The 27,845-nt window shown below is 36.6% G+C and overlaps 1 protein-coding gene across 1 annotated transcript in view; it reads left to right on the plus strand.

The window, feature by feature from the left end:
• The window catches only part of LOC150106349 (protein slit-like), a 427,776-nt gene that overhangs the window by 352,114 nt on the left and 47,817 nt on the right, over positions 1-27,845 (plus strand). Inside the window, exons 17-22 of the mRNA XM_090392392.1 lie at positions 1,400-1,550; positions 3,968-4,042; positions 5,488-5,559; positions 10,550-10,621; positions 16,401-16,472; positions 22,470-22,541. Coding sequence (XP_090248518.1) covers positions 1,400-1,550; positions 3,968-4,042; positions 5,488-5,559; positions 10,550-10,621; positions 16,401-16,472; positions 22,470-22,541 — 514 coding nt within the window. The remainder of the gene's footprint in view (positions 1-1,399; positions 1,551-3,967; positions 4,043-5,487; positions 5,560-10,549; positions 10,622-16,400; positions 16,473-22,469; positions 22,542-27,845) is intronic.

Consider the following 27,845-nt stretch of genomic DNA (forward strand, 5'->3'; position numbering starts at 1 on the left):
ACGAGAATATAAGAACATACGTTACCTCATAACTCTGCTACTAGTATGTTCTTTCTTGTGGTTATATCAATTGCTTTAATGTTATTTTTGTTCTAGTTGTTTATCAGAATTTTTCAGACCCCCCCACCACCACCTCGTCTTCTACGCACACTCCCTGGTTAAAATAGGATGGTTTATGCAAATGACAAGTCTAACATTTCTCAAGATTTACACCAGGGATAAAAATGCTATAAAGCTTTTACATTAAAAAAAAAATCTCCTCCGCAGCAGTTTTTAATTTCAGACATTATCTATTATGAAATTACAACTATTATTATTATAGCAGCCCCCCCCCCCCCAAAAAAAAAATCTCGAATATAAGTCTCGAGACAGATATTTGTTGCTTTTGCATTTATTACATTTCGGTGACAATGAAAATTGGCAAGATGAACAAACTGAAACTTAAACTCACCCCAGCGAAATGTTTTTTAAATTTGAAAAACCATTTTCTTAGATGAGAGTTTAGTATTATTCAAGGATTATTCTCCTTCATTCAGTTCATCCCTTCAGAAAACATAGATTTGGTATAAAAGCTTTTGTATATATGTGATTGCGAAACAGGATAGATTTCAGGATAGACTTCATTGTATACACAGATGCAGTATAGTTCTATAAAGTGACTTTGAAGCAGTAATCCAAACACTGATGACGAGCCTTTTCCATTCTGATTGGTTGTACAAAAACACCAATACATGTAGAACAGTTCGGAAAAACTGAAAGGCGTTACCATGACTCACAGAGAAATTAGAAAATGAATAGGTAGAGGAAAAACTTACGGATAACATCATAGAATACGGTAAGAATATCAATTATCATATTTAATAGGTCAAATATGATGATTTCTGTTGAATGTGTTCGAAATTGAATCTCATCTCATAAGAGAAATTTTCTATGCTTTCATATGCTAAGAGCAGCCACTAAAATGGGGCATCCCTCACATGCTGACCAACTTTTCAGGTTAATCGAAAGACACTTCCCTCTCTGGTTCTACCTACACTAAAAAAACCCATCTCACTGGTATTGCCATGTGTGTTCCTTGCTTGCAGAGAAAAAAAAACGAGTGAGAGAGAGATGTGTGACAAATGTGGTTGTCTGTGTGTATATATCTGTTTTGAAACATATCGCATTTTGGCTAAATTTTAAAAGGATAATTGAGGCAATGTAGACTGGTTCACATTGTTTCAAGTACTCACCAAAATTCCATTTTCAGTTCAGTCGTTTTTGATTTTATCGTAAATAAACATACATTTTTGTTAGCTCTTTTCCAAAAAAGAGTTCATCTTAAATTGTTAACAAACTTTAACTCTCCCCCCTCCCTTATCGACATGGCGATAACAAGTTTTCTTTTGTTTCCAAATAGGCTCGGAACAGTTTCGAACTCAAAGAGCAGGCGAGTGCATCATTGATAAGGACTGCCCGGAGAACTGCGTTTGCGATGGAACAATCGTGGACTGCTCCAGGAAGAGGTTGCGTGAGATTCCAAACGATATCCCCATGTTCACCACGGAACTGTAAGTGTATCAAAAAAGTTCGTTATGAGCATTTTTTCCATTACACGTTTTTTTTGAAAGTTGTTAATAAAAAAAAATGGCTTCATAAAAGGTTGATATTTCATTTCTAAATGGCTATATAAAATCTTCGAAGCATTTTTATGAAAGGTTGTTACGAGTAATATTTTTTCCATGCCAAAATTATCTGATGGCTCTTAAAAAGTCAACGCTTTTTAAGAGCCATCAAATAATTTTGGCATGGAAAAAAAAATTACTCGTAACAACCTTTCATTAAAAATGCTTCGTTTTTTTTTTTTTATGAAATTCGTTGTTTTTAACCTGTCTAAAAAAAAGAAAAAAAAATCTGGATTTTCTTCATTGAAAGTGATTTCTTTTTAATTGTGCATACGAGATTCTGTTAATTATCTATTAAAATATTGAACTAACCAGCCTCTTAAGTTAACTGAGATGCATTTATTTAACTAAAAAAATATATATTTCAGAAATCATCTGCAAATATTTAGTTGACATAAAATGACGATAACATTCTTATAGAACAGTAGATGAATATTTATTACTAGAAGAAATTTTATTAGAGTTTTAGATGGGAAATGTTTAAATGTTTTTATTATTAGTTATTTAATGTCGACGAAAGGTTGACCAACTGCGGATGTAATGCTGTGGATAAACCATGGAAACTTGACCCGCTTGGACTGTGTGTTATGAATTAGGATATACAGTCCATAAAGTTAATTAAATACGTGGGTGTGAAAAAATAATAAATTGAATATATATTTTGAAGTATATTCTGAAATTTAAGCAGTTATTTTTTACTAATTACTCCTGTAATCTGTCTAATGGGTCCATTACGTTGGCCAAAGTATGTTTAGCTAAATTAACCCACCTGAATTACAACATTCATAAGTTCATGAGTCTTTCACAATAAAAATATCTTGTTAATATTGCTACATCGCCATCACCTGACATCAAGATGTAAAAAAGGAGTCAATGTGAGGTAATCTGAGCAGTCATTCATGCGTTGGTTTAAGGCCGAGAGTTAGGTGGATTCGAAGAGTTCCCTCTTCTATGTCTTCAGTTTTTGCTGTCCTCATAGCCTTAGATGCTTCGACCGGTTTGTATAAACATGCTACATTCTTTACTTTTTTTTGGCAGTGCCAAAAGTAAAGAACGTAGCACTGAGTGATGACAGTAGGGATGAATTCTGAATTCGCTACACTATTCAATCCAAAAGAGAAGCGACAAGCACAAAGTTGAACATCATTACCCTTACTGCCATTTTCACTTAACTCAGATCTCTGTTGAAGAACTGTGAAGCTTTGCTTTATGAATGCGTGTAATAGTTCATTTAATTATAACGATGTCGTTTGGTTGGAAAGTCCTGGATTCGAATCCCGTCTGAAACACAAATAACCTTAATGAAGACTTTAACATTTACATCATGGTTTAATTCTTTTGGCCCGGGAAGTAAAATGAGTTATCCTATTGTCAAAACAAGGGTTCTTAATTCATCCTAAGAGAATAAAAGATGCATTGATTGCTGTTCAAAAGAACATCCGCGGATTTTTCTTCAATTTTAATAATCTATGATGGAGTAGATTTAGAATTTATACAATTACACAGGGAAGTGATAATGTATGGAACATGGGAGAGAAGAAAGAACCTTTTGTTCACTGTAAGAAGAATGCTTATGTGCTCGTATTTATTAAGGAGATTTTATGGATAATCATATACTTGAATGTGTACATTCATATACCAGTGTGCGTTAGGATCATATACGAACGGGAGATTTGAAGAAATGGAAAAACTACATTTAAACAGATTGTAATCCTTTATCATCTTTAATATGGAGCTACGAAACATTCTAGTTGTAAAGATACATTTGGAACTGTCTTTTAACCACAATTTTAGTTATGAAAACAAATATTTCGTCCATAAACTTCACTTTACGGTGACATTTCCTGAAGTAATGTAGAAAGCAGCTGGTGGTAATTTCTCACGTGAAGGGTATCAAATGACAGAAATGTCACCTTGTAGCATCTCGGAGATTCCGGAGAAAGCGACAGCGAGAAAGACTGATATGGGAATCTCTAAGGTCCCTTACGATTCCTGTCACAACCCTTCAGATAATTAAGTAAAGAGAACCCTATGTTCGCTCCATCTGAGACTACCACCAGTGTAATGGCCCAAGACTTGATTACATCTTTTAATTACGGACCTCCTAATATTGGCATGTAAATTAAATAATAGTGGTGTGTGTAAATCACGTGTGTCGTGGCCGAGCCAGGTAGTTAGTCATGTAACATTCTCTCTCGCATCACCACCGCCAGGGCGGTTCTGTCATTATTTCACGTGTGAATAATTGCCCGATAATTTACTACCCTGCTAAATTATAGGATGGGTGTTGTTGGCTTTTCCAGGCGTCTCAACGACAACATCATCTTCAAAGTGAAGAATGACGGACTGTTTAAGAAGCTACCCAACTTAAATAAATTGTAAGTATCTTTTGTGGTATTTTTGCTATTAAAATATGTAGAAAGTAAATAATGTGCGATGTACAAATATTATTAAGTCTCAAAGGTAGTTTATTATGTTTATACTAAATATGACTTCAAGTTGCTGTTAACATCTTCGCTCATCAGTCAGCTAAGGATGGTTGGGGAATTATTTTGCAGTTTTGAATTTTAATTGCGCCATTTCAACAGGTTTGAAGATCTGTCGGAGATGAAAGTTACGTTAATTAATAACACGACGTTGTAGAACGTTAACACACATAATTTCACTGCATAATCTATATATATTATCATTGCATGACAGTTAATCACATGCATGTTTTTACTGCTAGTGTGTATTCGACAGACTTGGAATGCTTTTATTTCTCATAACTCATTTTAGCTAGTAATTGTAAATTAGATTTTTTTTTCATTAAAGAAACAAATATTATTCATCACCGCCCTCCTTCAGTAAGTTGGGCAGAAAAAAAACAAGAACTAATTGATTTGAAGTGCCACTTAATAAGAGATAGCAACTTGAAATACGATCCTTGAAAGATTCTCCACAAATTTCAAGTGTCATAATTTGATATACATTTGCAAGGCCTAAGGAATGTACAGATGAAGAGAGAGATTTGTAAATCTAAAATTAATCGCATTATGTTAGAAGCGTGCTAGTGCTCATTAAATATACAAGTAAATAAAACAGTGAAAAAAAATTCGGAAACTGGATCGACTTCGTAAATGATTTAGACAATCTTTTGTTGAAGCATTAGCGAAACTAAAAAATTAAGCGAAATCTATCTTGCAGTTTGTGCATCTCCTTAAAAAAAAAAAAAAAAAGCATTTATTTTACAAATTTCGTAAAACCTCATTCGGGAGCTTAAATCTTGTTAGCAAAAGTGATAGACCATAATAAATAACTAAAAATCGAAGGCTCCATTTTCCTCATTTGGCAAATTCAACGCGTTGTGTTAGTAATGATCGTGCCACAGCACTGTGGAGATCATCAAGGAATTTAACAGTGTAAAAATCGCAAATTCACAACCCACTTTGGAAAAACAACAGATTGCTTGATGCTATCCAATAGATTGTTTTATATTGAGAAAAAAAAGTACTTGCGCTTATGGTATTATCGTATGTATTTTACTATACATTATCATAACGTTAAGTATAACCATTATTAGTTAAATAACTCAAATTGCAAACTTGATATTGTATTATTAAGAGTACTTATATGAGCTATTCATAAATTATAAAATTATTTAATTTCCTTTTCTTTTCTGTCATGAAGCGCTGTACATTGTAATATAAAGAAATATCTGTCTCTTTCTAAACATTCCTTGTTTTGTGTTCTTCAGAGAAAATAATGATATTTTGTTCAGTGACTCAAAATATACATTAAATGCACCTTAGGCCTAAAAATCAATTTATTTATTTATTTTAAGGGACTTGCGTCACAATGATATTACAGATATTGAAGATGGCGCTTTCCAGGGAGCCAGCGCCCTCAACGACTTGTAAGTTAGTTTCTTATATATTATTCGATTAATGTCTAAACAATTAGAATAATTAAAATTAAACTTTTATTAAGAGAAAATGAGAACATAATTCGCATTATTATAGATTATGCAAAAACTGAAAAAAAAAAGTCTTTAAAATGATGCATAAGTAATTAATTTTTCAGTTTCTATGTGTAAAAGATCTCAATGGTTCTTTTAAACAATCGTATCTGAGGTTTTTTATTTTATTTAATTATTATTATTTTACCTACGTCCATTTTTGTTGACCCTGCATTAGAAAAAAATTGTCTTGTCTTTCTATCTCATTTTTAATAAGTAGCAACCAGAATATATTATTTTCGATACGAATCATCCACTGAGCTTTGGGAGCAAAATATCATCTTCAAAAGGTGATAAAAATACAGACTTCGATTCCCAGTTATACGTAATGACGTTGTTTCCATGGAAATTGCTTTATGACATTACGAAATAGCCAGAAAGGGAATAGCGTAAACAAGTATGACACATGAGATACCGTTTTACATTCTTCTCGAGTTGAATCTGAAAAAAGAAGTCTCGTCTTGTTCAGTTACGAATATGTTATCTGCCTTATGCAGAACGAAGAAATCACGTGAAGTCGAGTCGTTAAGAAGATAGCCGCTACCGCAGTTAGCTGAGATGATATTCCGGGAAATAAACATGAATCATAAATGAAGTAATCCAGCATTTTGTAGTCTTCGTATTCACAATAAATGGAAATACAGAATAAAGGAAGCAAATCAGATTGGATGGAAGCTGATCACAAAACTAAGTTCATACTTACGATGTCCTCTCTCGCTTGCATTTTTTTTTGTCTTGATATAACTTAAGACACAAGCAAGGATCAATCTGCAACCTTACTGAAATAAATATTGCGACAGCGAAAAGAGTGTTTCTGTCGGTATACAGAATATTCAATTCACTCCGTTGTTAAGGGTCTTAAATAATTCTTGTACTTCATAGCAGATTTATTTAAATAAAAAAAAAAAAAAAAAAAACGGGGAAATAGCCTGGAATATTTTATGCTTTGACTTCATCTCCAAAATTTTGTAATTTTATCTTTACTTGTATTGATCTATTTTTATCGTAAATGTGTGTGACATTCTTTGCATCAGTTTTCGTGATTTTATTTATTGTTAATAACATGCTTTTTTTCCAACTGTTGTACCATTTATTATGTTTATGGTTTAAATGTTCCTTATACGAGATTTTTGTGCAATTTAGAACTGGAATCGATTTGATTTGTTCGTTATTTTTATAAAAAAAACCATTAAAGGATCTAAGCGAGAGCAGTAAAATAATTTGATGATAAATGATATGAGGTACGATATCAGTAGACAAACTTTCTTCCTCTTCTGACAATGATCCTTACTGGCAGATTGAGTGTCTCTAGTGTTTTGACTCCAAACTAAATCCCATACTCTCTTTTCTGCCTATTTCTTCTTTGATGCAATGTGAGTGATATTTTTCAGCATTATGGAGAGAATCACAGAGCATGTCGACATTCATTTCGAAGATCAGATGATTTATTATATACTTGCTACTAAGATTGTTATAAGAAAGCTCTCTAAATGAAAGCTTCTAGCTCATTCAAGTGATAATAGTAATAGTAATGTTTTATGGCATAATAATATAATGTAAATGGGTTGATCTTTGTGATTTTTATTTCATGATTTTTTTATTTTTTGATATTATCATCGAATTATTTACATTGTTACAATTCGTATGCGAAAAATTTATTCCCATATTTCACATTAAATTTACGTTCATTATATTAGCTTTGATGTTGCGACAAATATGCCAACTCAAAGATAAAATTCAAGCATATGACAATTGACTTGCCCATATATTTCTAGCTTTCTCTTTTGCTGAAGTAACAGTGCTCTCATATTAGCAAATATAAAATTTCCACGTTTGATCCTTATAAATATTTTCATTATCGTTAACCATCTAAGACGTTAAACATGAGCAACAAACGCACTTCCGATACTATTAGCAGTTTTTCCACAAATATTTGGGTTTTGGATGTTTTTGATCATACCCTTAATATTTTCGGTATCTCAATAGAGACTTGCCTGATATAAAATTTCTGATGCAGATAAATCTCCTATAAACCCGTTATATTCTATGCCTCATTTGATTTCTTTGGTGAAAAATTATCTTACTTAAAATCTTAAGTAAGATTCGCAGTTTGATCTTTCAAGTGACAGCTAGAATATCTTCTTATGGAACTGTAGCAATAAATGGCAACCAGCACAACTTAAATCAAAATGATTTACAAAGCGAGCGTGTAACTTTATACGAGTCGTGGATTATTTAAAATGGATGAAATCGGATTTATTATTTCCTAGATTTTGATTTTCCAATAATAAAATCATTAGACATTAATTAATGCTTGTAAGACACGTAAAGGGAAATGAAGGTATAATCCCATCGATTACATTCTGAAATAATCTTTTGAAGCATTTAATAAAGGATGATATCATATAATAAAAAAGGTGTTAGAATATTATTCAATTTTAGTTTTTTATTTTAATTTTTCTAATAGAACAGCTTTTTTTAAAAGTATACAACTTTTAAATACTATTTTTTTTTAATCTAGAAAATATTTTATAAACATTTGTATGTTAGCGAGGTTCGAATGCATGGCCTCACGATGTGTAGTAATATTGCATAAAATACTACGCTACCATTTCTTTCGCTTTTTTTTTTTTTTCATATGACCTTCTTGAAGAAAACCTTCTAGGGCGGACAAAATAAGGAATACCCCTCTTTTTCATTCACAAAAATTCGAAGACGTTTAAAAAAATAAATAGCAACAAATCGTAGAATATCTCGAGATGAAGGTCATCTTTCCCGCCATATGACTGTGCAGTTTGTAGTTTATGTGAAGGAACCATCATATTTATCGATGTAGGAAATGGGGAATCAACCATAAATCAGCGACTCTGGGAAGTCTGTAGCCTTTCTTTTAATATTTATATAGCTGAAGTTGAGGCAATGAAATATATATATATATATATATATATATATACACACACACACACACACACACACACACACACACACACACACACATATACAGAGAGAGAGAGAGATCTCAAAAGCTTTTAAACGCAAGGTATTATTTGCAGATGATGATAGAATAATATAAGAAAAGGAAACCATAGTTCAAAAATCCGTTTGTACTGTAAGAAATCTGCAAGGAATAGAATATAATTTTTAAAATATCAAAAAGCAAAACTATGACTTTTCATTAGAAACATCACTTATAACTACCTTGTAAGTACCAACATTGCTCAACAGTGACGCATTCACCGCAAAAAAAAAAAAAAAAAAAAAAAAAACCAAGTTACTGAAATAAAGTATTGACGTGCAATGGAAGGTTGGAAAAGAATGAATAAAGAATTAAATATGTGTCTTTGGTACAGACAATCCAAAGGAAAATAGAAATAACTGAAAAAAATAACTTCAGAAGTGAAATTATTGCATTTCTTATAAGTAAATTGAGTATAACACTTAATAGTAAATAAATAAACAAGTATCCAAGATACAGTCTGAAAGCCACCATTTTTTTAAAGATGGTGTATCAGGTTCCCCTGATGATACCTTCATCGAAATGCCGAACTTCCCCTTTCTGTAGTTAAATGAGTATTATCGTACCGCTTTAAGTACTGCTAATGGGATGATAATTATCATCATTTTAATGTTTTGGTAATCAAAAAGTGATCAACCAAGCAAATTAATTATTCATTACTCTTTAAGAAGATCTAGCGTTGAGTACTTAGTGGGGATTTCACACCGTATTTAAAGTTAAAAGAGAAATCGAGTAGCAACATGAATCTCTCCTAATGAAATAGCCATTAGGGGAGATTTAGCATGGAATGGTGCGAAATTGACGAATATCTGTTTGGTTGTTTATATTGCTTGCAAGCAGCAAATCAGCACTTTTTTGTTGCTCTATTTAATTTGTACCCATTTTGAATGGTTAGTGCATGAATACTTTGCATGTTGCACTTAAAACGAAGCACAGGCTGAAAGATAAAAAAATATCTTTTATTTAGAAGCTACACAATTTTAATATGAGCTCCACGATTTGCGTTCGCACGTTTCTAAATTGTATTCTACTGGATTCCATGCAATGTTCGTTACTACATATGTCGTTGCCATGGTTTCAGTAGTACGTTCAATTGTTGGAACGTTATCTTGGCTTTTACATTTACTCCGCCTGAAAGATATCTAGATGAGTAAGAAAGGATATCGCTGTTGCTAAGGGATTAGAGTCGCCACAGACAACGTGACAGAACTGTTTTAAAACAGCAACTGTGAATCCATAGCCTAGGCATTTGGTGAAACGTTTGGCTCATAAAGATTCGTTTTCGTCCAGTAATTTACGAGTTACTTCAGTTGAGAGCCCAAAATTAAAATAATAATAATAATAATTTTTTTTCGGTTTCAAAGTGACTTATTACGCATAAAGGACTACTACAGCAAAAATTACTACTTAGAGGATATATTTGACTCTTTTTTTTATTTTTTTAAATTTTTTTTTTTTAGTGGAATGTGCAGTTCAAAGTTCAAAAAGCTGCTTGCATTTTTGTTGATGAGTGCTAAAACTGCAGTTCCCTCCATCCAGAGTCGCATAATGTCCCAAGTACTATTACATTCTCCAAACTTTTAGTGCAATTCTCTTGCATAGTTAAAGCGATTTGCATTCTTTGGGTAATAGGAAAATTTAGGTACAGAATTTTAAGAGCGTTGGCACACCGACATGTTCGGTCGTTTGAGGGAGACCTTTGGGAAACGCTAAACCCGTTGCAGGCAATACTTTACACAAGTGATGTTTGGTGGACCGTAATGACGTTGGCTGGTAGCGTGCTTAATTTTCTGGAAAAACCCTTCTGATGTACGATTGCATTCTTTTTACCATTAATCATTCTGTACCGTCTGTTTTTCTTTTCTCCTGTAGGCTGCTGACGGAAAACAAGCTAAAGCAGATACGACCAAAGATGTTTGCTGGCTTGGCCAACGTGAAAACCCTGTAAGTATGGCTGCTGGCTTAATATCGGTGAACATGTATTCACACCATTGTTGAACTGTAGTATGGACATTGAAATTTCTGAATCCGTGTGTACGTAATCAATGTTGTTTATTATAACAAACCAAATTAGCTTCTAATTGGTTGATATTAATTAATGGCGTTATAATAATAGATTTTAGGTAATGCGATGACTCAAATATATATTATTAAATGGTTTACCATTTCTGCCCCGAATTTTTTAAAACAGTTTATAAAAAAGAATCGTAACTTATAAATTACTATGAAATTATCTAGAAAAAAATTGCAAATTTAAACTTTTTTAAATTTCTTCCTAAAGATTTAGGACACCTTTTAATAATTTAATATTAAATAATTATAAATAAAAGGTATGAGATGTAATAATCGACCGAGGGAGAGGAAGGATCAATCGACCGTGAGATGCGGTGATTGATTCATTCAATCACCGCATCTCACGGTACTGAGGCTCAACTATTGCTGTTACCCTCCTGCCATGACATGATCAGAGCTTTAATTGCTCAATAATCGACCGGACAGGGGATGCGGTCGGCCCATCCTGGGAGGGTAATTGATGATAATGCTGTAGCCAGTGAAGTTCTAACTGAGGCTCAGTTATTGCTGTTACCCTACTGCCATGATCAGAGCTTTAATAGCTCAATAACACCTTATCCTTACACTGTCCTCTACAGATAACGGGGAAGATGAAAAGCATTCTTGCTTCGCCCCTTTAAGCTAGTCTGTGAGGTAATCTATCTGAGTGATAAGATCATTAGAATATTTGATACCGTATATTTAGCTTTTACAAACTTATGTTTTAGAGTTGTTGATTTTATTATTGTCTGAAAAAATAATAGCTGGTACATAGGTAAGTAAAATATAAAATAAAATATGAATAATCTTGATACAGATAATTTAATCCAAAATCTGGATAAAAAGTTAGCGTTTGAGCTACTCAAAAAAACCTAAAAATTTGAGGATGAATGGACAGGGTTTATGAACCTGTATTCCATGACAAGTAACGACAGGTAGGGAAGGACATAAGACCACCCGAGGAGGAAAAATTGACTTGTGGTTTCCCCACCCACAGAATTCAAAATGGTTCTTGCGCGCAAGAAGCACAGAACAGAAGATACCAGATGACAGAATGGAGGATGATGCCCTTAATAATGAATCTTCTAGCTCTCCTAAATGGGCGACACTGATCTCGCTCATGGGTAAACAGATTTGTTACTCATGGGCGAAAACCACCGATGAGGGAATTAAGATTCATCCCGCCACAGTGGATGATTTTCGCAGACTAACTAAATTAATGGATGACTTGGATATGCAGTACCATACCTTCTCCCTCGGCTCAGAGAGAAATCTAAAGGTGGTGCTGAGGGGAGTGATAGAAGACATCACTACGGAGGAGATAGCAACTGATCTACTCAAAAGATTGGTGGAGATATAAAATTCATTTAAGAACATATGCGATCTAACATCGATCTGTGGACTCAAGATAACACCAGAACCTTTGAGAAAGAGAGCTTCATCAGGTCAGTGCCATAGATGCCAAAAATATGGTCATGCTCAAAAACTATGCAGAGCTGATTATAGGTCCTTGAAATGTGCTGAAAACCATTCCACTAACACCTGTAAGCCTAAAACCACTCCGGCCAAGTGTGCCAGCTGCAGTGGCGCTCACTCGGACAATAATAAAGGATGTAGCTACTATCCAAAGAATAGGATATAACAAAAAAAAAATAATAATAATCAGTCAACCCCCCAACCTCGCACACAGCTTAAAGGAACCAGAGTTTCCTCAATCTCACCGTACACAGCAAAGAGGCAGAATTTCCGCATTCTCAAGCAGATATTCATCACAAGGGCAAAACTTACGCCGAAGTGGCTTGCCCTAAGAAAACAACGCGCCAAGATCAAACGCATCCTCATCTGACTGCGATCATTACAGCTTCTCTCGCTACCATGCTGCAGGATTTCAGTGAATCTAACCCATCACTAACCTATACAGAAAGATTCCTTCAAGAAACCACTCTATCCTTACAGCAATCACTTATGATCAGAAATAATTTTCTTCCTAATTCACTTCAAATTGTCGCTTGGAATGGCAACGGTTTAACCAACAAGACTATGGAACTCAAAAATTCTCTCACAGATATAATCCAGATATCATACTGATAAATATAATAAACTGATAAACCCACCTAAGACCTGCAGACAAGCCAAAATTAAGAGGATACCTGCTCTACAGAAATGACAGACTGGATTACAGAGGCGATGGCACTGCCATTTTTTATCAAAAACTACATTAAGCACAATTCAGTACCCATTAACTACAAATTTAGAGATTACAGGCACTTAAGTATACACCAACTCTGCTGGTAAACTCAAAATTTATGCTGCCTACAACTAACTAACAAGAACTTTGCTGTAGACTGATTTAGATGTCATTCTAGTCCATCATATTGGGGATCTGAACTCAAAACATACGACTTGGAATAGCAACAAAAGTACCAACAAAGAGGGTAGCATTCTCTTCAATTACACAGGGTCAAAGTTTGCTGTAGTGGCTGAGCCAACTCATCACAGTCCTATTGGCAGTTCTGTTGTCCTAGATATTGCAATTCTACAGAATGTTAAATACCAGCACAACATTCAATCACTTAATGAGTTATCCTCAGACCACGAGCCTATTTTACTTAAATCAGGCAATCAAGAACAACTATCTCACTCTCATAGCCTGGGAAAAATTATCAAAAGTACTCCCTGAATACATTGGCCCTGTACACAGCATAAAATCAAAGGTAGAAATCAACAAAACAATAGAAAATCTCACCAACCAAATCAATAAAGCAATACAGCAGTCACCAAAACTACAACTATCTCCAAGAAGTCCAACCGTCTTACACAAAATATCATGAATAAAATTAGAGAGACAAATAAAGCAAGGAAAAGATAACATAACACACGTGCTCCTCAAGACAAAAACCTCCCCAACAAACTAAACAGTTCAGTCAGAGAAGCTCTCAAAAATCACAAAAACGAACAGTGGGAAAATGAGTTATCACCTATAAACTCTACAGATCATTCCATGTGGAAATTTTTTTAAAAATCTCAGAAACAAACGTAAATCTTCCCCACCTATCCAATCAGATCACGGTCTAGTATACACGGATGCTGAAAAAACAGAAGCCATAGCAATTAATTTGGAAAAACAGTGTAGTCGTGTATATGAAAATTTAAACATTAGTCATATATATACTGTATAATATAAAATGATAAGGCTTTTTTTGTAACGTTTTTGTGTCACGTTTTTTGTCAAGTTATTTGAAATGTTTTGAAACTCAGGGCTACCCCGAGTGTCGAGTCTTCAAAATTCGAGTCATCAGAATTCAAGGAGAACCGGCCTACCAGTCTGGAACTCGGGGGGGACCCGTAGGCGACAGGGGGGGCGGATCCCCCTAGTGTGTGTGTATATATATATAAAGTTTATCGGTTTGTTAGACGCACACTAAAACAACCTGACAAGAATTCAAACCTGATTACTCCTACTTCACCAGCAGAAATAATTAACATCATCAAGTATCTCAAGAATAATAAAATTATTACCGCGCAAAGCTATAGTGCATCTAGTCAACATTATAAATGCAATCCTCAGAATGTAATATTTCCCTCCCTCTTGGAAAATTGCTGACATTGTTCCAATTCACAAGCCAGGCAAAGATCCACATTTACCTCATAATTATTGCTCCATCAGCGTACTATCAAATCTAGGAAAAATTGCCGAAAAAATGATCCTCTCCAGACTTGAAGGATCAGTTAATAAATTAAATGTCATACAGTATGAACAATTTGGCTTTTGTCGAAACCATAGTACCATCTAACAAATTCATCGTTTAGTAGAATATATTACTATGGGATACAATTGGAAACAACACACAGTGCCGCATTCCTTGACATCGCAAAAGATTTTTACATTTGGCACTATGGTTTGCTCTATACATTTATCATTTCTAACATATCTCTGAAGATGACACACTTAATTAAATCATATCTCATGAACAGCAATATGCAGGTCGAAATAAGCGACACTATCTCATCCCAACGTAGAAGTTTGGGTGGGGGTTCTACAAGGATCCTTACTGGCTCCAATTGTTTCCAATCTACATGGCAGATATCCCACAGAACCCCATATCGCCCATCATGGCCCTTTATGCAGATGACACGGCAGTATCAGCTAGATCACTTCATCCTAACCTTATAACCAAAAAGCCAAAATAGCATTTTAAAGCTAGAGAAATGGTTTTCGGACTGAAAGCAACAAGTAAACCCTCAGAAAAGTACAGCCACTCTTCACTAGAAGATTAGCATCTCCCAAAGGGGACATCGTTCTATTTGATACCAAAAGTCCATGGCAGATAGAAGCCAAATACCTCGGGATATTATTAGACAAAAGATTGTGCTTCAACAACCATATTAGGAACATCTGTGCAAAAGTATCTCAAAACTATCGCTCAACTCCACCTCTTGATTAATAGACACAGCAAATTAAACACAAGGAACAAACTACTACTCTATCAGATGGTGATTCGTCCTATAATTACCTATGCCTCTCCAGCTTGGAGCCATACTTCCAATGTCAACATACTTAAATTGCAACGAGTGCAAAACAAATGCTTGCGTATGATACTAAATGTCCATGATTCGTTAGAAATGACCAGATTCACTGGGACACAAATATCCCATATATCTCCTCATTGTTTCGCTCTCTAGCAGTAAAGTTATTTTCGAAAGCGACTATGCATCCATTTGGTAATAGATTTATGTTAATTGATTATTTAATTCATCATTTTATATTTTATTTATGTAATGTATATAGATGTGTCATCCTAGTATTTTCTATAGTTACCGGTAATGTACTCAGATTAACCAGTGATCACACCACTCTAATGAACATTAGTTGAGAAACACCACAAGCATAATAAATAAATATGTAACCGTTCTGATACTAGACACTGATTGAATACCACAGTCATTGACGGTTTCTGTCACAAGTAACTCAAATTGACGCATGCCCAGAGAAGAACGCCCCGATATGCGATAATATCTGTTATTAATTAGGCTAAAGCAACAGTTTTTAGCCCCTGTTGAATGCTTTCACTTTTTAATGTGTGGATTGATTAATTACTTAACTTCCACTTGTGAAGTTTCTCAAATAGAAGCAGGTGTGGATTGCATAAACTAATTTTAAAATTGATTTAAAAAGCAATAAATAATCTTGTGCAGATAATTACCAACTCAGCATGCCAGTGCCACGTATGATAGGTAAGTTAGTTCCCAGGATAGATACGACTACGTCATACATACCAAGCATACTTGAGAAATGCTTATCTGCATGTATTTATTTATTTATTTCTTCTTGAGATCCTACCTAATGCTACCTGAAAAATGTAAGGATATTAAACGTATATTAACTATAGAAAATAGGATGACACATCTATATATATTACATAAATAAAGTTATTAGGTTGTAAGTTATCCATTTAGAATTTATAACATCATGAAATATAGTTTAGATTTCACCTACTTCAAAATTTGCTAACTGAATGTTTTTTTCTTATCTTTATTCTAATCTGATGTATTTAGAATTCTACTAATAATCTCTAATTTTTTAAAATTAAATCCTGCATGCGATTCAAGTCAGATGATTTTTTAACAGGGCTCACTTTCTTCACTAATCAATGGTTTCTTATTATTTCAGGATGTTACGAACTAATCAACTAACGTGCATTACTAATGACACCTTTGCTGACCTGGATTCGGTCCGTCTCCTGTGAGTTGAATCTCTTCTCTACTCACTTATACAATAGTCATGTCTTTTATTTTTTACAAAGACTACTTATATTTGAAAATATAAATTGTTACTATATATTTAAAGCGTTAAAGGAAGTAAAATATAGCGCTGATTAGTTGGATTGTAATTCACTTATGAAGAAAATAGTTGGTTGCTTTGTAATAGCATGGAAATACTAAAAGAAAGTGTTGTTTAGAAAATAAGTTGTAATTCAACTGCTTAACGCTGAATTGTGAACTGTTCCCAAAAATCAACATTCTCCTGCCTCTCTTGATTTTGCTATGAGTTAATATATTAATAGTTCATTCCATTATATAGGTTCTTGGCTCAGAAACATCTAACTTAATGGATATCGCCTGTTATTCTCTTTAACTCTTGCTGAATCTTTCTGTTCATTGCTTGTTCTTCTTATTAAATATAATTTTGGTAATTTTATTGACGAGCAATGAACCTAGAACATCATATTAACGGCTCCTCCCCTTTTGACCTTCCAAACATTCTTAAAAAAGGGGCTTTATTAGTTTAACGAGGGTTGGCACTTATCCCACAACAACCTATATTTTCAGTATCTTGAACATTTTCACAGGATCTACTTTTTTACAATAGATATTGGGAATCTTGGTAGGCTTGACTGCATTATATGTTTGTTCCTCAGTTAAATGATCGCAAATTTCTTGCTTAACATTTAAGTAAGTAGTGGATGTCACTGCCTTTTGAATAAAAAGAAAGGAGGTCGAATCCAGTTCTAGGACGCAAGAACATTTATAAAAAAAAAAGTCGAATGGCAAAAACAAAATTCCAGGCCTTCATTTAAATCCATATTAAATTACAATAATATCTTTCCTTCCTTCAGCCAACTCAGATATATTTTCGAGATTAATCCTTGTTTAATTTTTGTTTTCCAGGATGTGTTTTTTTTTTCCTAGTAGTATTCATTGCAAATCAAATTCCGCCTCAATATTAAATTGTAGGTATACATGTCACTTCATTATTTATGAAATGCTCAAGTTTTACAAATGCTTGTTAAACACAGTCAGTTTAATCTGTAATTCCACGTATCAGTACTAAGCTAATCAATTTCTCACGAAACATCCCTTTTCCAAGAAAGTATTTGGAATTTGAAAAATGCTACTGTAGTTGATTTAATAAAGTTGCTAACTTACATAAATTGACAATTGACAATTGACATTTATGTCTTTAAGGGTGAAGCAAGATGCTTTTCATATTCCCCGCTATCTGTCGTGGTTACAGTGAGGGTAAAATTTACGAGCAGTTTGCTCGCCCTGAATGGGCATGGAGATTATGCATCGTTATAGGAGGCTAATATAGTTTTTGGTCTTCTATATTTGAATATGTCCGTTGGCTCATATGCTGCAGCTTGTTGAATCAAATCATTGGGGTGTGTGGACGTCTTTAGAAAAAACTTGGAAGCTAAGGATTGTAGATAAGAGAGAATATATGGAATATTTGTGTCTCTATGGAGCTGGCTGTTTCTAACATACCACGGGGCGTTCAGAATCATTCTCAAGCACTTGTTCTGCACACGCTGAATCTTGATAATGTTAGCGTTAGAGGTGTGGCTCCAGGCTGGAGAGGCATAGGTGATTATGGGACGAATCGTCATCTGGTAAAGTTGCAATTTGATTCTGTTGCTGAGCTTGCTATTTCTATTAATTAGCGGGTAAATCTGAGCTATGGCTTTAGATGCTTTTGCACATGCAGACTTGATATGTTGGTTGAAAGATAGCTTTTTGTCGAGAATTACACCCAGGTAATTTGTTTCTGTCTGCCAGGGAATTTTAGTATTGAATAGTAACACATCTCCTGCAGGAGACATTGGCCTTTTTGAGAAAAGAACCGCTGAGCTTTTCAGGGGGTTGACTTCCAATCTCCACCTAGAGAACCAACCCTCCAGCTTTAGAATGTTTTCTTGAAGCTTTCTAGTAACGAAGTGGGGTCTGAGGGATCTGGTTAGTATTGCCGTATCGTCCGCATACAGCGCTAAAATGGAAGTCATCGGATTGTGAGGGATGTCTGACATGTATACAGAAAACAGCAATGGAGCCAGTAGAGATCCCTGTGGCACTCCAGCAAAGATATGGCGCTGGGACGATATAGAACCGTTAATTTTAACTTGCATTGTTCTATTCTGAAGATATGAACGGATTAGATGAACCATTTTTAGTGAGATGCCGGCTGAGATAAGTTTGTGCAGGAGTCCAAAATGCCAGATTTTATCAAATGCTTTAGATAGGTCTAGGAAAACAGCTCCTGTGTACTGGCGCCAGTTGTAGCTGGTGATGATATATTCCACAATTCTATGGATTTGCTGGGTAGTACTATGGTGTTGCCGAAAACCAAACTGTTCTTTAGGGAGGATGTTTAGGTCATTTATTGAGGTTTGGAGTCGTGAGAGGATGACCTTCTCTGCAATCTTACCCAGGTTGGAGATGAGACTGATTGGACGATAATTCTGCGGTAAGTGTGGGTCTTTGCCTGGCTTATGTATAGGAATCACATCAGCCAGTTTCCAGGTGGAAGGAAAATAGTGAAGTCTTAAGATTGCATTTATTATACTGGTCAGATGCACTATAGCTTTTCGAGGCAGCAGCTTGATCACCCTGTTTGAGATGCTGTCTGGTCCAGGAGCTTTATTGTTCTTAAGTTTTTTAATAATATCATATAATTCAACAGGTGATGCGGGTGCAATATGATCAGCACTGGTATCCGGGAGGTTTAGTGCATGTCTAACCTGTCTGTGGATTTTATACAGATGATTGAAATCAATGTTGTTATAAGATGGTTTGCACTGATCCTCAAGATTTTTAAGTATGGCTTCTGCCTTATCTGCATCTGTGTGGATTAGGCCCTGGTTTGAGATTATAGGGGGGAGGGATCTGTTTTTGTTTTTGATGTTTCTCAGTAGGCCCCAGATAGAGTGATCAATAGGTGAGATAGAGGCTAACTTTTTATCCCAAACTTCGTTTCTATGCGTTTTAAGTGCATCTCTTACTGCTCCATTCAATCTATTAAGCACTGTCTTATCCTGAGGAGCGCGAGTGTTACGAAATCTCTTCCTAGCTCTGTTCTTCTCTCTGATCAGGTCCATAATGTCCTCAGGCAAACGATCAGGCTTGGGAACAGGTTTCTGGAAGGTTGCAACCATTATAGCGGACTTAATCTGTTGGGTGAGGCTAGTCACTGCAGAATCCACATCTTCTGGTGTGCATATGTGTGGGACGGGTCCTATTTGATCCCGAAGTGCTTTAGACAATCTCTCCCACGATATGCCTGAATGAGGAGGAGACAGGCATTCTTGTTCTCCCAATTGCAGTAGAATTGGGTTGTGATCCGACGACAGCTCGTTTAGTGATGTAAGGCTGTACTGTAGTTTAATGTCTTGCAGGATGGCTATATCCAAGATGTCAGCAGTGCCAGATGTACTGAGATGAGTTGGTTCGGTAGGTCCAGCCACAACAGCATGGTTTAATCCTGTGTAGCTAGAAAGGATACGACCATTTTTGTTAGTGGATTTACTGTTCCAAGCAGGATGCTTTGCATTGAGGTCTCCAGCGATGATGATCGGTCCTTTTACTCCAAGGATGGCATCCAGATCTGAGGTCAATAATGTCTTTAATGGAGGGTTGTAAGCAGAAAAAATTTTGAGGTTCCCAATTGAGTTTGTGAGAACATTGATTCCTGTGATTTCGAGGTTGGTGGTAGTAGGGTTGGTTATTGAGTGATGATTGATATAGCTTTTGATAAGAGTGGCTGTACCTCCACCTCTATACCCAAGCCTGTCGTTTCTGTAAATCTGATACCCTCTGATTTTCAGGGTGTCAGCAGGCCTCAGGTGAGTTTCATTAATTAGCAGTATATCTGGGTTGTATCTATTATTAAATTCCTGGATTTCTAATAGTTTGTTTTTTATACCGTTGGCATTCCAACCGATAATCCTAAGAGAGTTTGGGACGATTTTTTTCCTATGCATCAGAGAGTGCAGATAATATGGATTGGGTTTGCTGTAGGAATCTTTTTGTGACACTTAAGGATGGATTTGAGTTGCTGAAATCCTGGAGCATGTTTGCAAGAGAAGAGGTGATAACAGCTGATAGATTTGAGTGTGGAGTATTCCGGTTCTGGGTTTGTACTATCTGTTTGGAGCGGGCCACATCAGCATATGTTCTTACTTGATGTTGAAGATTCGTTTTCTTAAGGGGCTCAGTTAATGATGGGCGAGCACCAGTTGTCATGTTCTCACTCTTGGAGAACTGAGTAGCCTGAGCTTCAGGAACTCTCGCATTAGATGACGAGGTAGATTGATGACTGGGATCATTCCATCTGTTTTTGGGATGATGCATACACCCTCTATAATTAGCAGGGTGGGGACCCCCACAATTAGCGCACTTAGCCGGGGTGGTTTTTGGCTTGGCGCAGGTGTTTGTGGGGTGATTCTCGCCACATTTTACGCATCTGAACTGAGCTTTGCATAGCTTCTGGGCATGGCCAAATTTTTGGCACCGGTGGCACTGCCCAGAAGATGATTTCTTTCTCAATGGTTCTGTGGTGATTTTGAGTCCACAGATTGATTTTAAATTATAAATGTCTTTGTAGATGTTATGAATTTCTACTAAGACTAAAGGCATAGGTGTCTTATTTGATCTAAACATTCTAGTGACCTTTATGGGGGGTAGTTCCTGTAGGTTAAGGTCAGTAACTATTTCATCTGTGTCAATATCCTCAGAGACTCCTCGTAAGACTACTTTCAGATTTTTTTCAGAGGCAAGTGAAAATGTGTGATATTGGGTTCCTCTAGTATCCAGTTCCTTTGTAAGGTTTCTATAGTCAGCCACCGTGGTGGGCTGAATTCGTATTCCCTCGTCTGCATTTTTAGCAGACGTGTAATGAATTTGTGAATTTGCCATGATGGTTCTGAGTGTTGTCCATCTCTGCTTTTCCCTTAGGATAATCGGTGGCACCTTTTCATTGTGGGAAACAGAGGGATCTGAAATGGGAACATCCTCTTCCATACCAACAACATTTGTTGATTCAGCAGCAAGAATTTTTCTCTTCTTACGTGCGTGAGTTTCTTCTTGATCAGAAGGATTAGAGGTAGAGACAACTAGATTGAGTTTTTCCTCCACTTGTGGGGAGTCTTCATTTTCCTCAACTTCAGGTGAGGAATACAAATTTAAGTAGCCGGGCCAATCCCGTTCAAACTTTTTGAGGAGCTTTTTAATAAAACTGAGTGCTAGCTTTTTATCGAGTGACTCAATAATAGTGTCGGGGTCAATCATGCTAGTAGGCCATGTCAACTTGAACTTCTTTTGTAGTTTATCAATGAGTTCAAGAGCTGGCTCTCTTTCGAGCAGATCAGCAAATACGTCCAGGTCAGGCACGCTCATATCGATTTAGTTGCGTATGTGCGTTAATAAAATATCCCGCAGGTCTAAAGACCTGCCAGCAGAAGTTTTTGTAAAATATCCCGCAGCCGCAAAGGACTACCAGCAATATCAAGCATAGGCGCGTCAACTAGCAACAAGATGTTAAAATACAACAACGACACTAATGGCAGTAGGCCTAGCGTATCGCCTTTGCGAAGTCAGTTGACTTACCTTGTATGGGAAATAAAATGTAAAATGCCTGTTTATTGCGGCAAGCAAATAACTGATATTACTAATGAATATAAGCATAAATCTCTGAAAACTTATCAGTCAAATACACAATTCACCATCAATAACACACGACACAAAACACTAACACGCGAGCCGCCATTTTTCCACTCAGTCTCATCAACTTACATAAATGAGAAAGAAAATAAATATAAGGATTTATTTTATTACATAAATGTATTGGTGTATAAAGATTTAGAGAATATTCTCTAGAAATTTTAAAAGAAATTGGCTAATAGAAAATTTACAATTTATATTTTTACGAACGCAAGATAAATGTTAATAAATATTACATTTTTTACAGTTCACTTTATGATAACAAAATCCGATGTATCATGCCTGGATCATTTGAAAGGATGAGAGCCTTGTCTACACTGTAAGTATTTTTCTATGAAATATTGAAAGACAAAAATATTTCTGAAAATTGACTGATTTATTTAAACATGGAAAGTAAATTAACAACAAAATATGCACTCAACTATAAAAAAAACTGTTTTTTTAAAGTAATATTCTTAAATTTTACTCAAGGACTTATGCCTCCTAACTTTTTTTTACAAGAATAAATACATTTATGATGGTGAAACGTTCTGTCTACCGTATATAGATGTTTAATTAAAGCATCATTAATTTTAATAAAATTATATGTAATTTTATTAAAATTAATTCAGTATAATTGGTTTAAACTTTCTTTAAAAATTAAAAGTATCTAGAAATAGCTTTAGAATAATGCTGATAGCCCCATGTGCCATGTCGATTCAGATGACATCATAGCTTCTTTTTCTTCAGCTTAATTTCCCTCAAGTAGGGTCGCTGCAGCGGATCAACTTCCTCCACTCAGTTCTGTCCAAGGCCATTTTCTCCTCTAGTCCGAGGTCTTGGAGGTCCTCTCAAGGTGTCCATTCATCGTTATTTAGGTCGCCTCTTACTTCTTTTGCCTAGTGACTTCTTCTTCAGCACTTTTCTCTCCACACAGCTTTTGTCTTGCCGCATAACATGACCAAACCACTTTAGCCTTGATTATCTTAATCTTCTCAGATACTTGGATTACCTTCATTGTTCCCCTGATCAGTGAGTTTGTGATCTTGTCCAATCTTGTTACACTACTTGAAAGTCTCAGCATTCTCATTTCAGCTACGTCCATTCTCTTCTCCCATCTCTTGGTCATCTGCCAGGTCTCACTGCTACACATCAGTGAAGATCTTACTACCATTTTGTAGATATTTCCTTTTAACTTGCTAGGCACTTTTATATTACACAAGATGCCTGAAACCTTTTCCCAGTTTATCCATTTGACTGGAACCTCCTGTTGAGTTCTGAGTCCACGTACCCATCGCTTTGGACACGTGATCCTAGTTACGTGAACCTAGACACTAGCGTCATATTTGTGCCCTGCAATGTTTTACTTCCTGCTGCTTCACTACAACACGTGCTCTGTTTTAATTCTACTGATCTCAAACCACTCTTTCCAAAGCTTTCCTCCATTGTTCAAGTCTTTCTTCTGCTTCTTTCTCAGACTTTGTGCAAATTGCCACATCATCATCCAGGGTGATTCAGTTCTTATTATCTGTCCACACATCGAAGAGCATAACTAATAAGAAGGGACTCAAAGCTGACCCTTGATGAACCCCGACTTTTACTGGGAATGCCTCAATGGTCCCTACTCCACATGTCACCCTTGTTTTACTACCATCATACATGTCTTGTACATACTTCACTTGGATCATTTTCTTCTTCATGCTATTCCGTATCTCTTTTCTTGAGATTCTATCAAAAGTTTTTTCCTAATCAATTGAAGACTAGAAAAAGTTCCATGTTACTCTGCCGGCACCCTTTCTATCATTTTAATTCCTCTATAGTTACTACAGGAGTGACGACAGATGACATCACAGCGTCCTTAAAAGGACTGGCTTAAAGGGGCGAAGCAAGAATGCTTTTCATATTCCCCGTTATCTGTAGAGGACAGTGTAGGGATAAGGTGTTATTGAGCTATTAAAGCTCTGGTCATGGCAGGAGGGTAACAGCAATAGCCGAGCCTCAGTTAGAACTTCATTGGCTACAGCATTGTCATCCATTACCCTCCAAGAGTATGGTATTATTCTCATCTAGTCCTTATAGTCCTTATAAGGACTGGCTTAAAGGGGCGAAGCAAGAATGCTTTTCATATTCCCCGTTATCTGTAGAGGACAGTGTAGGGATAAGGTGTTATTGAGCTATTAAGGCTCTGATCATGGCAAGAGGGTAACAGCAATAGCCAAGCCTCAGTTAGAACTTCATTGGCTACAGCATGGACTTGACAATTGACATTTATGTCTTTAGGGGTGAAGCAAGATGCTTTTCATATTCCCCGCTATCTGTTGTGGTTGCAGTGAAGGTAAAATTTATGAGCAGAATGCTCGCCCTGATTGGGCATGGAGATTATGCATCACTAAAGGAGGCCAATATAGCTTTTAGTCTTCTGTATTTGAATATGTCCGTTGGATCGTATGCTGTAGCTTGTTGAACCAAATCGTTGGGATGTGTGGACGTCTTTAGGAAAAACTTGGTGGCTAAGGATCGTAGAAAAGAGAAGATATAGGGAATATTTGTGTCTCTGTGGAGTTGAGTGTTTCTAACATACCACGGGGCATTCAAAATCATTCTCAGGCACTTGTTCTGCACTCGCTGTATTTTGATGATGTTAGCATTAGAGGTGTGGCTCCAGGCCGGAGAGGCATAGGTGATTATAGGACGAATCGTCAACTGGTATAGCTGCAATTTGATTCTGTTGCTGAGCTTGCTATTTCTATTAATTAGCGGATAGATCATTGCTATGGCTTTAGATGCCTTTGTGCATGCAGACTTGATGTGTTGATTGAAAGATAGCTTTTTGTCGAGAATTACACCCAGGTAATTTGTTTCTGACTGCCAGGGAATTTTAATATTGAATAGTAACAAATCTCCTACAGGAGACATTGGCCTTTTTGAGAAAAGAACGGCTGAGCTTTTCTGGGGGTTGACTTCCAATCTCCATTTAGAGAACCAACCCTCCAGCTTTAGAATGTTTTCTTGAAGCTTTCTGGTAATGAAAAGGGGTCTGAGAGATCTGGTTAGTATTGCCGTATCGTCTGCATATAGGGCCAAAATGGAAGTCATCGGATTGTGTGGGATGTCTGACATGTATACAGAGAACAGCAATGGAGCCAGTAGAGATCCCTGCGGCACTCCAGCAAAGATGTGGCGCTGGGAGGATGTAGAACCGTTGATTTTTACTTGCATTGATCTATTTTGAAGATATGAGTGGATTAAATGAACCATTTTAGGTGAGATGCCGGCTGAGATAAGCTTGTGCAGGAGTCCAAAATGCCAGATTTTGTCAAATGCTTTGGATAAGTCTAGGAAAACAGCGCCTGTGCACTGGCGCCAGTTGTAGCTGGTTGTGATGTATTCAACAATTCTGTGGATTTGCTGGGTAGTACTATGGTGTTGCCTAAAACCAAACTGTTCTTTTGGAAGGATGTTTAGGTCATTTATTGAGGTTTGAAGTCGTGAGAGGATGACCTTCTCTGCAACCTTACCCAGATTTGAGATGAGACTGATTGGACGATAATTTTGGGGTAGGTGTGAGTCTTTGCCTGGCTTATGTATGGGAATTACGTCAGCCAGTTTCCAGGTGGAAGGAAAATAGTGAAATCTTAAAATTGCATTTATTATACTGGTCAGGTACACTACTGCCCTCCGGGGCAGAAGTTTAATCACAAGATTAGTAATGCCGTCTGGTCCAGGAGCTTTTTTGTTCTTTAAATTTTTAATAATGTCATATATCTCAGCAGGTGATGTTGATGCAATATGGTCAGTGCTGGTGATAGGAAGTTTGAGTGAGTGTCTGACTTTGCTGTGAATCTTATGTATGTGGTCAAAGTCAAGGTTTCCATACGGAGGCCTGCATTGCTCTTCCAAGCTGTGCGCTATAACCTCTGCTTTGTCCACATCTGTGTGAGCAAGGCCCTGATCAGTTAATATTGGGGGAAGGGATCTGCCTTTGTTTTTGGTATTTTTCAGTAGTCCCCAGATGGAGTGATCACTAGGTGAAATGGAGGATAACTTTTCATCCCATATATAGTCTCTGTGAGCTTTCAGTGCATCTCTTACTGCCCCATTTAGGTCTGTTTAGATTTGTTTTGTCTTGTGGTGCACACGTGTTACGGAATCTCTTTCGAGCTCTGTTTTTATCTCTGATTAAGTTCATGATGTCTTCAGGCAAACGATCTGACTTGCGGGCAGATTTGTAGGAGGAAGCTACCTTTATAGCAGAATTAATTTGTTGTGTGAGATTTGTAACTGCAGTTTCTACTTCTTTTGTGCGTATGTGAGGAACAGGTCCAATATAATCCTTGAGTGCTGCTGACAGTCTTTCCCATACAATGTAGGAGTGAGAAGGAGGACACAGGAATTCCTGATTTCCCAGCTGCAGCAGTATTGGATTGTGATCGGATGATAGTTCATCCATAGATATGATACTGTATCGAAGTTTAATATCCTGCAGGATAGCTATATCCAGGATATCAGCAGTGCCGAACGTACTGAGATGAGTTGGTTCGGTGGGGCCTGCCACAACAGCGTTGCTTGATCCTAAGTAATTGAAAAGGATGCAACCATTCTTGTTTGTGGTTGAACAATTCCAGGCAGGGTGCTTGGAATTCAGATCCCCGGCAATAATGGTGGGCCCTCTGATGCCTAAGATGGCATTTAGATCAGAGTGAAGTAGAGATTTTTGGGGAGGGTTGTAAGCTGAGTAGATTTTCAGTTTGCCAGTGGAGCTGGTGACTACTTCCACTCCTGTGATCTCAAGGTTAGTGGTTGAAGGAATGCTCACAGAGTGGTGCTTAATGTAGTTTTTAATGAAGATGGCAGTGCCACCACCTCTGTAGAGTAGTCTGTCATTTCTGTATAGGTGATAGCCCCTTATTGTAGGGGTTGTCTTGAGGGTCTTAGATGAGTTTCGCTGATTAGAATAACATCTGGCTGATACCTAGATGTGAAGGCACGGAGTTCCAGGATTTTGTTTTTGAGGAGGCCATTTGCGTTCCAAGCAACTATTTGAAGAGATGCTGGAATGAGTTTGTTACTATTCATTTATGAGAGCTGTGAGGATGACCTGTGTTTCACGAAGAAATCTTTTAGTAGAGGTTTCAGTAGGGTTTGATAGGCTAAAATTTTGTAGCATGTTTGCTAGTGAGGCCGTGATAATAGCTGTTAGGTTTTTAGGTGCTCTTGGTTGATTTTGTTCTGGAATTGGCCTAGCTGTACGGGTCACATCGGCATAACTTCTTGTTTGCTTTTGGTTGGAGGTCTCCGACTGTGGTCGCTGAGTCTCCGGTTTTGATGTCTGGGCCGCTGGTGTTCTTGTACTGTAGGAGGAGGGCTGATTGATTGCCTCCATCCGTCTGTTCTTTGGGTGTTGAGTACATCCTTTGTAGTTCGCCGGATGAGGGCCACTGCAGTTGGCACATTTGGCAGAGGTGGTCCTTGGCTTGGTGCAGGTATTGGTTGGGTGGCTGTCTCCACATTTTAAACATCTATATTCTGCTCGGCATAGATTCTGGGCATGGCCAAACTTTTGGCACCTGTGGCACTGCCCAGAAGATGATCTTTTACGGAGTGGGTCCGGTGTGACGATGAGACCACAGACTGTTTTTAAGTT

This window comes from Typopeltis vanoorti, chromosome 5, assembly GCF_054136105.1.
Source record: "Typopeltis vanoorti isolate ZY-2024b chromosome 5, IOZ_Tvanoo_1.0, whole genome shotgun sequence".
NCBI classification, from domain to species: Eukaryota; Metazoa; Arthropoda; class Arachnida; order Uropygi; family Thelyphonidae; genus Typopeltis; species Typopeltis vanoorti.